General features: G+C 49.3%; 1 protein-coding gene across 1 annotated transcript in view; it reads left to right on the top strand.

Moving 5' to 3' along the window:
• Positions 1 to 12,096, top strand: part of MTFP1 (mitochondrial fission process 1) — a 33,927-nt gene continuing 21,831 nt past the window's right edge. The window contains exons 1-2 of the mRNA XM_033957321.1: positions 1 to 168; positions 1,290 to 1,417. Of these exons, the coding sequence (XP_033813212.1) occupies positions 105 to 168; positions 1,290 to 1,417 (192 nt within the window). The 5' untranslated portion in view covers positions 1 to 104. The remainder of the gene's footprint in view (positions 169 to 1,289; positions 1,418 to 12,096) is intronic.

Below are 12,096 nucleotides of genomic sequence, written 5' to 3'. Positions count from 1 at the left end.
CCACCCAGGGCCGTTGTAATTTGGCGACGCTCCCTTAGGTCGCAGCCTTGCCTGCCCTTCACACACATGCTGCCGCCGCCCGGGGCTGTGCACTGGGGATCGGCATGGGCGCCCCGGCGTCCCCGCAGGACAGTGACCTATACAGGGACACTTGGGTGCGATATCTGGGTGAGTCTGGAGCTGGGAGAAGGGAGACACCCTCTCTGGGTTGGGGGGGGGAGGGCAATTAACCATTTTGGAAAGAAAGCATGCAATTAATTCCAGTGCAACTGCAAGTGAACAGAACATGAAATCAGAGTATGCTCGGGGGTCGTTTCCCTCAAACCTCCGGAGCACTGCTGGGCAAAAGCAGGCAGGAAACCCAGCCTACCAAAATGAACAGGCCTTGGCTGTCGGAGCTATGAGGAAGTTCACAATGCTGGCAGCCATAGGGCACTGCGGTGAGGAAGTTCACATTGCTGGCAGCCATAGGGCACTGTGATGGGGAAGTTCACATTGCTGGCAGCCATAGGACACGGCAGTGAGGAAGTTCACACTGGTGGCAGCCATAGGGCACTGCGGTGAGGAAGTTCACACTGGTGGCAGCCATAGGGCACTACTTTTGGGAAGTTCACGCTGATGGCAGCCATAGGGCACTACTTTTGGGAAGTTCACACTGGTGGCAGCCATAGGGCACTGCGATGGGGAAGTTCATGCTGGTGGCAATCATAGGGCACTGCGATGGGGAAGTTCACACTGATGGCAGCCATAGGGTACTGCAATGGGGAAGTTCATGCTGGTGGCAATTATAGGGCACTGCGGTAAGGAAGTTCACATTGCTGGCAGCCATAGGGCACTGTGGTAAGGAAGTTCACGCTGATGGCAGCCATAGGGCACTGTGGTGAGGAAGTTCATACTGATGGCAGCCATAGGGCACTGTGGTGAGGAAGTTCACGCTGGTGGCAGCCATAGGGCACTGTGGTGAGCAAGTTCACACTGATGGCAGCCATAGGGCACTGCTTTTGGGAAGTTCACACTGGTGGCAGCTATAGGGCAGTGCTGTAAGGAAGTTCATGCTTCTGGCACTCAGAGGACGTCTCTGCAGACACTAACTGGTTACCTCACTGTGATATTAACCAGTCTTTGACCTGGCCCTTCTTCCTCAATGAGCACTTTCTCTAGGGAGCTGGGCCTTAGGCATGGGTGTGGATTTCTCTGACCCCTCCATCTCTTTCACTTTGGACTGTTCCTTCCCTCCCCCCCCCCCCCCCCGAGTTCTGCCTTCATTCAGGTTCTGCCTTCTGTTGCAGGATATGCCAACGAAGTGGGCGAGGCCTTCCGAGCCCTCATCCCCGTGTCGCTGGTGTGGGCAAGCTATGGCGTGGCAACCCTCTATGTGACGGCGGACGCCATTGATAAGGGAAAGAAGGCAGCTGTGGTAAGAGCACCCCCACCCCTCTGCCCCTGGGATCAACTGTTTGTGCAGCTGAGCTGACATCCTATAAAGCAGGGGTGTCCAATGTCGGTCCTCGAGGGCCGCAATCCAGTCGGGTTTTCAGGATTTCCCCAATGAATATGCATTGAAAGCAGTGCATGCAAATAGATCTCATGCATATTCATTGGGGAAATCCTGAAAACCCGACTGGATTGCGGCCCTCGAGGACCGACATTGGACACCCCAGTATAAAGGCCATATCTGCAATGAATAAAACATGGGATTGATTTGCATTTCTCTCATGCATATTCGTTATGGATATCCTAAAAACGTGACTGGCTGCAGTCCCTCAGGAAGCGTTAACGTTATTTATGCATCGATTGAACGCGATTGAAGCCGTCTGCGTTCATCGACTTGGAGGTTTCCCTGTCCCCAGAGGTCTTATAGTCTAAGCTTGTACCCGAGGCAGTGGAGGTTCAGGTAACAAACAAAGTAACCCGGTAAATGTTGGCAACTATTAGGCTTTTTTTTCTGGTTACACTCCTTGTATGAATACCAAAGTATTTTTTTTTTTTTAATTATTTATTATTTTATTTAACTTTTTTGACAATCAAAATAGCCAAAAGCAAAGAAATAATACAATACCAGTTTTGACATCTTTCAAGAAGTTATCAAAAATACACCAGGAAATCAAGTATACCGGATTGTAGAATTAGTCCACAATGTAAAAGGCTAAAGCTGTGAATTTAACCGAAATATTTCACTTAATAATATATGCCAGGGGTCCCCAAAGTCCCTCCTCGAGAGCCGGAGCCAGGTCTGGTTTTCAGGATATCCACAATAAATATGCATGAGATAGATTTGCATCTCAATGAGGCAGTGCATGCAAATCCATCTCATGCATATTCATTGTGGATATCCTGAAAACCTAACCTGGCTCTGGCTCTCGGGGACCGGAATTGCCTACCCCTAGTCTAGACTGGTTTGACATTTCTTATGTGGCACTATTGAGTTAATCTAGTCCAGGGGCCTCAAAGTCCCTCCTCGAGGGCCGAATCCAGTCGGGTTTTCAGGATTTCCCCAATGAATAGGCATTGAAAGCGGTGCATGCACATAGATCTCTTGCATATTCATGGGGGAAATCCTGAAAACCCGATTGGATTGCGGCCCTCGAGGAGGGACTTTGAGACCCCTAGATTTGAGTGTCTATGTCAGGGATGGGCAACTCCGGTCCTCGAGGGCCAGAATCCAGTCGGGTTTTCAGGATTTCCCCAATGAATAGGCATTGAAAGCGGTGCATGCACATAGATCTCATGCATATTCATGGGGGAAATCCTGAAAACCCGACTGGATTCGGCTCTCGAGGAGGGACTTTGGAAACCCCTGATATATACAAAGGAAAATTAAAGATGTGACCGGGTGAGCTCTAAAACTTCATTGAGCTAATTTTGAAGTAGCAGATCTCACAAAGTAATTACACAGAAATAAACGTTGACAACTGCTAAGGTTAAAAAAACCCATATCTATTGCCTTGATAGACCATCACACATTTGCAGGGGTATCTTAGAATGAGCATCGCACCCAACCGCAAGGCCTGGGGGTCTTAAGATAAGAAACTGCTTCTCTTTTGGGTAGATCAGGGGTGTCAAAGTACCTCCTCGAGGGCCGTAATCCAGTCGGGTTTTCAGGATTTCCCCAATGAATATGCATTGAAAGCAGTGCCTGCACATAGATCTCATGCATATTCATTGGGGAAATCCTGAAAACTCGAATGGATTCCGGCCCTCGAGGACCGACTTTGACACCTGTGGGGTAGATCGTGACACATCTGGATACATTCGCACTATTTTTGACATAAATGGAATATCTTTACAGTACTCCCCTGAAATTCACGGGGAGGGAGGGAAGGGGCCGGGCGCACGCAATCGGTGACCGCGCGCTTTCCCCTCCCTTAAGTTTCTTCACGCGGCGAAGGTAAGGGGGAGGGAGGGAGATTCTCGGACTGCTGAAGGGCGGTGAGGTGGCGGGAGGGAAGGGGGGATGCTGCAGGGACAGGGCGGTAAAGGGGACAGATTTTTTTTCCCCCGTGTCATTCTCTAATAGAGAGTGCCGATGCTTCAGCTTGCACACCTCCTGCAGCCGAGGAATACTCCAGATCATTTGTTCGAGCTCCGTGCTCGAGAAAGACGTTCATCGGACTAAAATATTTTTAATAGTGTAGCCTCATCTATAATAATAAAATGCTAAGCGCGCATGCGCACTCTTAATGCCGTGTTGCCAGTTCCGTGGCTGGCAGAGTGCGCATGCGCGCTTACCACGCATCTCTCTTGTCTCGCAGCGGGCTTGCCGGCTCCAGCCAGACAAAGTTCATTTTTTTTGTTCAAAGCTCACGCCGCAGCTCCTCTATCTAACCTCACCAGAGTCGGAGAAGACTTCCGACTCTGGCGGGGATCGAGAGAGGAGACGCAGCGTCGGCTTTGAACTAAAAAATGAACTTTGGCTGGCCGGAGCCGGCAAGCCCGCTGCGAGACAGAGACATGGCTCCCTTACTGCCCCCCCTTCCCTTCCCGTGGTCCCAACTACAAACCTGCCGATTCCAGCAGCGTGTGCAGCACTCTACACACGCTGTTTCGGGGCCTTCTACTGCCCTGATTTGCTCTGCCGCGTCTCTGATGATGCCATCAGGGACGTGCCAGAGTAAATCAGGGCAGTAGAAGGCCCCGAAGCAGCGTGTGTAGAGTGCTGCACACGCTGCTGGAATCGGCAGGTTTGTCGAGACCGTGGGAAGGGAAGGGGGTTGGCAGTAAGGGAGCCGATCAGACCACGGGAAGAGAAAGGGGAGGTAGGGGAATCGCTGCTGTTGCACAGGGAGGTGGTGTGGGGGGAGGAAAATGGAGGGGTAGGGAATGCTGTGGCTGCTGCACAGGGAAATGGAGGGGGAGGGAATACTGCTGTGGCTGCTGCACAGGGAAGTGGGGGGAGAGAAATGCTGCTGCATAGGAGGCAGGGAGAGAGACAGATAGATAGATAGAAAGAAAGACAGACAGCAGGAGGAAGGGAGACAGAAAGAAAATAAGAAAGACACAGGGGCAGGGAGAGACACAGAAAGACAGACAGACAAAGGGGGCCAGGGAGAGAGACAGACAGACAGAAAGACAGACAGACATATATTCTAACACCCGTTAATGTTAACGGGCTAAAATACTAGTATATTTATAACTCTTTAAGCTGTGTCTTCAGATGTGTTTTCCAACTAATGATATTTCTAACCATCGGGAAAATATGCACTGCATTTGCAATGATTTAATCTCAAAACTGATGCTCTGCACTCCTCACTGACCAGCTGCCTCTCCGTTTACCTCATCAGTTTTACCATAACATATTCAAATAGTCTTCAGTTCTTAAATCACACTTTCTCAAAATTTCAATATACAGTGGTGCCTCGCATAACGAACGCCTCGCACAACGAACGCTGCACACAACGAACTTCATGTCATGATTCACACAACGAACTTCGTTTCACACAACGAACTTCGTTTCACACAACGAACTTCGTTTCACACAACGAACTTCGTTTCACACAACGAACTTCACACAACGAACTTCGTTTCACACAACGAACTTCGTTTCACACAACGAAGTCGCCCGAGCTGCCGATGTATTGCATCCTTCCGCGCAGGCACTGCAGGCAGTCGTTAGTCACTGCGCTTAACTGCCCTCTCTCACTGTATACAGTCGTCCTTTTAAGATAAACTCAATATTTTTTATATATCATGGCTTCTAAAAAAAGCAGGAAGGTGATTTCTGTTGAAATGAAACGGGAAATAATTAGAAGGAGTGAATGTGGGGTAAAACAGTGTGACCTCGTCAAAGAGTTTGGCCTCAGCAAGACCACCATTTTGACCATTTTGACAAATTTATCTTTTTTTTATGTCATCTTAGCATATTTTATGCTGCAGAACGAATTATTTTTTTTAACATGTATTGTTATGGGAAAACGCATTTCACATAACGAACTTTTCGCATAACAAACTTGCTCCTGGAACGAATTAAGTTCGTTGTGTGAGGCACCACTGTACAGTGAAAGTACTTATCTGAATGCTGTTTATTCAGTGTTGGCTGGGGACTGACTTCACCCGACATGTTTCGCCTATCCGGCTTCCTCAAGGGCGTCCCCTAATGATGCTACTGGACTATCATCCCTCAGCACGTCCTGCATATCTTATGCAGGAGAGAGTGTTTAAAGCTACAGCCTCAGCACCCTGAGAACGCTGCTCCTTGTTAGAGAGTTGCGCGGGGACAGAAATCAAACCCGTCCCCAGAAGAATCAAATCCGTCCCCACCCATCCCTATAAACTTCAGAAGTAGTTATTTCATTTACTTATGCTACTGAATTAAAGGCTCTGGTAGAGACCCATTTACAAAGACACTTTATTAATTTGGAAATATTAATTGGGAAGAATACATACTTTGTAAACGGGTTTCTACCAGAGCCTCTAATGTAAATAAAAAATAGAAATACTCAGCTGATGAGAACCCCCAAGCTGTCAGCTGAGGACTTCCTTTGCCTGGGGTCCCTTTTGCCAAGCTTGGCAAGCAGCAGTAGCGTCCCTGAGTCACAGGTGCTGGCACCTCAGTGGCTCATGGATGTTGCCAGCGACTGCTGCGCTTGGTGGAGGGGAGTTCTGGCTGTCTCTAGAGGAGGTCCTCTGCTGGCGGTGCTTGGGGATCCCCACCAGTCACAGCAAGGGTCAGCAAGTACTTCAACACTGTAGAAATAAAACCAGAAATGCATTTCCTTTTCTTTTGAACACAATACAAAGACATTTCCTAAAGCTAACATATTTTAGTCAATAAATTCCGTTTTTTACCTTTGTTGTCTGGAGACTTATTTTTCCATAAAGTTGGTCCCAGTTTCTTTTTTCAGCTTTCCCATCTTCTGTAAATTCTTTTGTTGCTGTCCATTGGTTCCTCCTACCATGGTCCAGCATTTATCCCTTTCTCATCTTTTGCCCCTGCCCACCAGTCTCATGCCCATTTCTCCTTCTATCACCCCTCTCCAGCACCATGCCACATCTCTCCCTCCATTCCCTTCATCACTATGTCCAACTTTCCTCTCTTTTGCATCCCTTTCAGTCTGTTCCACTGTTCCCTTTCCACCACAACATTTCTTCCTCTCATCTTTCTCTTCCCTTTCATCTGTACCTCCCTCCCTCCCTATGACCAATAATTCTTCTTTTCTTCCATTCCTTGTATACACGACCATCTCTTTCCCTCTCACTGACACACCCACGCCCAATTCTCCCTTTCTATTTCCTCCCCCACCTCAGCATCTCTTATCCTCCCTTCCTTTCTCCCAAGTTCATGCCTTTTGTGTCCAAAAACGCACTCCCTCTTTACCCCTTCCCTTCTGTGTCCCGTGCTGGCCTCCCACATTCGAGTCCAGATAACAGCAGCGGTTGGAGGCCGCTCGAGCCGAGAGGCTCGTCTTCTTTTCCTGCCTGCAGCGTGCCACATGTAGCTGACCCGGAAGTCTTCCCCCGACGTCTGAGGGAAGGCTTCGCGTCGGTCATGTGCAGCAAAACTTGGGATCACCAAAGATGAAACTTCAAAACCTTTTTCTGGGTCAGACCATATTCTGCACAGCACAGATATCAGTAAACTTATTTCTTTGGCTCTTGATGTATAGAAATTCTACCCAACCCCATATGGAGCAGCATTGAGTGGGCGGAGTTTCATACTGAAGGAGAGAGCAGAGAGGTAGATTTGAGGAGATAAGAAGTTGCCTCCACTGAGGCAGACCAGAGGTCCATCTCGCCCAGCGGACCGCTCCCGCGGCGGCCCATCAGGCCTATTGCCTGAACAGTGGTCCCTGACTAATTTTTGTAACTTACCTCTAATCCTATCCCTATAACCTACCTCTACTCCTATCTGTACCCCTCAATCCCTTTGTCCTCCAGGTACCTGTCCAGACCTTCTTTAAAGCCCTGTAACGTGCTTCTGCTTATCACATCCTCCGGTAGCGCGTTCCATGTATCCACCACCCTCTGGGTGAAAAAGAACTTCCTGGCGTTTGTTCTAAACCTTTCCCCTTTCAATTTCTCTGAGTGTCCCCTTGTACTTGTGGTTCCCCATAATTTGAAAAATCTGTCCCTGTCTACTCTTTCTATGCCCTTCATGATCTTGAAGGTTTCTATCATGTCTCAAGTTTCAAGTTTATTAGGATTTTATATACCGCCTATCAAGGTTATCTAAGCGGTTTTTACAATCAGGTACTCAAGCATTTTCCCTCTCTGTCCCGGTGGGCTCACAATCGATCTAACGTACCTGGGGCTCCTCTAAGTCTCCGCTTTTCCAGAGAGAAAAGCCCCAGCTTTTTCAGTCTGTCAGTATATGAGAGGTCCTCCGTGCCATTTATTAGCTTAGTTGCTCTTCTCTGGACTCTCTCAAGTACCGCCATGTCCTTCTTGAGGTAGGGCGACCAGTACTGGACACAGTACTCCAGGTGCGGGCGCACCATTGCACGATACAGTGGCAGGATGACTTCCTTCATCCTGGTCGTGATACCCAACATTTTGTTTGCTTTCCTTGAGGCTGTGGCGCACTGCGCCGACGCCTTCAATGTTGTGTCTACCATCACTCCCAGGTCTCTTTCTAGGTTGCAATGGAGCGCTCTTTCTCTCTACTAGCACTTTTCCCTCTCCTCAAGCATAAAACTCTGCCCACTCAATGCAGTTTATAATGGCAACGACCATAGCGACAGAATTGAAAAGGTAGGAGGCCCTGGGCAATTAGCCGGATTTGCTCTGTTGTAGCTACGCCCCTATGTACAAGCCTTGTAAAATCGGAAAATATTCATTTGAAGGCTTTCTCAATGTTTATGCCCCCTTTTCTAGTAACAGCAGCTGATTCCAAGAAGGAAGTGACATTAAAAACCTGCAGGGCAGAGGGCTTTTCATGTGTTTTCTTTCACAGAGAACCTCCCACCACATCACATGCTACTCTGATCGATGCATTCTATACGGGGGGGAGGGGTTTTGGGGTTCTACTCCCGGTCCCACCTGCTGCCGGAACTTTCAAACTGCTACGTTAAAAGACAAAAGCTGTGCAGGTCCGCCAAGTCGCAGAGCTTAGCAGTGTCCACATTCGGCCCTGCACGTTGCACGTGACTGACGCGAAGCCTTTCCTCCAACGTCGGAAGAAGAACTTCCGGGTCAGTTACGTGTGGCGTGCTGCAGGAAGGAAAAAAAAGAAGACGAGCCTCTCAGCTCCAGCTGCCTTCAACCCCGTGGGATCCCCGAGACCCACGAGGGGCATCCCCACGAGATCCTCGAGACCCGTGGGATTCCCGTCGTCCCCATTCCCGTGCAGCTCTCTACTCCTTGTGACCCTGGGCAAGTCACTTAATCCTTAATAGATGGTGAGCCCACTGGGATAGACAGGGGAAAATGCTTGAGTACCTGAATAAATTAATGTGAACCGTTCTGAGCTCCCCTGGAACAACAGTGTAGAAAATCCTATATAATAAAACCCTAGAGCGCGCATGCGCTCTTGAAAAATCGTGATCCCTGGCACCGTGTTTTCTGATCCGTGGCCGCGTTCCATTTCAGAACGCGGCCAGGGATCAATATGGCCACTCCCCTCCTCACTCACCAACCCGAAGCAAGCTCCTCACCAACCGGAAGCAAGCACCTCACGTCCTGCCTTCGCTCACCACTGCTGCCGCCGCTGCCGCTGATTCTTCTCTTCGGGGCAGCCTGCGATCGTGGCCGGCTTAGGAGGGCCTCGCGGGCCGCTTTCCGTCCTCGGTGGCACGTTCCCTCTGATGCACAGGATCGCGTCGGGAGGGAGTGTGCTTCCGGGTTGGGGAGCGGCCTGTGAAGTTCGCTGGGGCCAGCCACCATGATCGCGGCCTGGAGCAGGCCAGAAGACGCCGGGATGCAGGGAGGGTAAGCAGGGGAATCAATACAGGGGGCCAGAGGGAGAGGGAAAGGGGGCTGCTTTGGGGGAGGGGTGTGCTGGGGATGGGGCCATGGAGAGATAGGGAGAGGGAAAGGGGGCTACTTTGGGGGGGAGGTGTGCTGGGGACAGACAGTTTTGCTCTGGGGGAACACAGAAGGGACCATGGAGAGACAGGGAGAGGGAAAGGGGGCTGCTTTGGGGGAGGGGTGTGCTGGGGATGGGGCCATGGAGAGATAGGGAGAGGGAAAGGGGGCTGCTTTGGGGGGGAGGTGTGCTGGGGACAGACAGTTTTGCTCTGGGGGAACACAGAAGGGATCATGGAGAGACAGGGAGAGGGAAAGGGGGCTGCTTTGGGGGAGGGGTGTGCTGGGGATGGGGCCATGGAGAGATAGGGAGAGGGAAAGGGGGCTGCTTTGGGGGGGGAGGTGTGCTGGGGACAGACAGTTTTGCTCTGGGGGAACACAGAAGGGACCATGGAGAGACAGGGAGAGGGAAAGGGGGCTGCTTTGGGGGAGGGGTGTGCTGGGGGGAGACAGAAGGAGCCATGGAGAGAAAGGGAAAGGGGCTGCTTTGGGGGGGGAGGTGTGCTGGGGACAGACAGTTTTGCACTGGGGGGAAGACAGAAGGGGCCGTGGAGAGACAGTTAGGGAGAAAGGGGGCTGCTTTGGGAGTAGGGGTGTGCTGGAGGCAGACAGCTTTGCTCGGGGGGAGGGGGGGGGAGACAGAAGGACACAGACAGCGGCCAAGGAGAGAGATAAAGAAACACAGACAAACAGACACACATATATTCTAGCACCTGTTAATGTAACGGGCTTAACGACTAGTTGAATGAATAAATAAATATGATGTGTAGCCATTAAACTTAGGACAGACTGGGTAGGCCTTAGCTACCCACGTCTCCAGTCTGTGCCCCCCGGGAGCCTTATGTCAATCTCTGATGCCCATCTCTGGGGTCCCTGTTCTAGGAGAGCTCACAGACTTCTAACAATCGTTAAGAAAAAAATCTTTGATTCCACTGTTGTGCAGGTGTTGGGGGATTATTTACTACTGAATAGCAGGAAATGAATGTTTAAGGGAATCGTTTGAGCTTTTTGTGCGGAGGCAGGGTTTTTTGGCTAGTTGAGGAACTACTTCTCTAGAGAGCTTTTTGTTTTTTGATCCAGGATAAATCTGCAGAGTCCGAGGTTTCTCTAGGCCAATTGCTATATAGAGCCGAGCACTGCGTGTCCTCTCTCTCCAGCTGCAGGAGACAGCTTCTTCTATTTTTGAGTCACTGTGGCTCCAGTAATGACCTCACAGAGCAGCAAAGGTCAGTCATTAACCATCGGAACAAAAGATTCACTTCTAAATACAGAAAAACGATGGCAGATAGGCCATAAAACCCTATTAGCTGACCATCCGAGTAAACGTATCGGCTCATCCCTGTGGTTGTGGAAGATGGAATAAGTCCCTGCGCCAGCCAAAGCAGAGAATCGCAGAGGTCAAAATCTTTTTCTGGCTTGGTGTGGAGCTGCTTATAAATGGAGTTTAATGGGGGTGATTTAAGAGCCCTGTAGGTCCTTTCTCACTCTGATCTTTGCATCAGTTTTGTACAAGGATAGAATCGTAGAAATGGTGCCAAATAGCTCATCCACTATCTCCTCCTCACCTTAAGAAATTCCATGCGTTCTTGAAGTCAGACGCAGTCTCTGTCTCCACCACTTCCTCCAGGAGACTGTTCCACGCATCTACCACCCTTTCTGTAAAAAAAAAAAAAAAGAAGATTTCCTTTGATTACTCCTTAGCCTATCATTAAAGAATGAAACGGGGACAAATTTTTCCCTGTCTCCGTGGGAACTCATTTCCTCATCCCATTCCCGTGAGTTCTTTTCCTATTCCTGCCCCATTCCTGAAAGCTCCATCCTCATCTGCACCAGCCTCATACACTTTAAAATCATAACTAGCAACATTCTAGAGCTCGGTTTATGATGTCATAATGCCTCATTCCACCAATACCTAAGCTCTGTCCTCATCTGCACAAGCCTCAAACGCTTTCAAATCCTAAGTAGCAACATTCTAGAGCTCAGATTGTGACATCATAATGCCTCATTCCACCAATGCCTAAGCTCCGTCCTCATCTGCACAAACCTCAACCACTTTAAAATCATAAGTAACAACATTCTAGAGCTTAGATTGTGACATCATAATGCCTCATTCCACCAATGCCTAAGCTCCGTCCTCATCTGCACAAACCTCAACCACTTTAAAATCATAAGTAGCAACATTCTAGAGCTCAGATTGTGATGTCATAATGTCTCATTCCACCAATGCCTAAGCTCCGACCTCATCTGCACAAGCCTCAAACACTTTGAAATCCTAAGTAGCAACATTCTAGAGCTCAGATTGTGATGTCATAATGCCACATTCCACCAATGCCTAAGCTCCGTCCTCATCTGCACAAGCCTCAAACATTTTAAAATCATAAGTGTTCGAGGTTGGTGTGATTAAGGCAGAGCTTACAGGAACGGGACAAGCACAGAGACAAAACTCATGGAATGGGGAAATTGAGTTCCTGCAGGGACGGAACAAATTTATCCCCGTGTCATTTGCTATCTATCACCTCTTAACTTCATCGTATGCCCTCTCGTTCCAGCGTTTCCTTTCAAATGAAAGAGAATCGACTCATGCGCATTTACATCACGTAGGTATTTAAACATCTCTCAAGAAAAAAAATCAAAGAG

This window comes from Geotrypetes seraphini, chromosome 8, assembly GCF_902459505.1.
Source record: "Geotrypetes seraphini chromosome 8, aGeoSer1.1, whole genome shotgun sequence".
Lineage (NCBI taxonomy): Eukaryota > Metazoa > Chordata > Amphibia > Gymnophiona > Dermophiidae > Geotrypetes > Geotrypetes seraphini.
The sequence above is the reverse complement of the archived record's forward strand: the minus strand, read 5'-3'. Positions and strand labels throughout refer to the sequence as shown.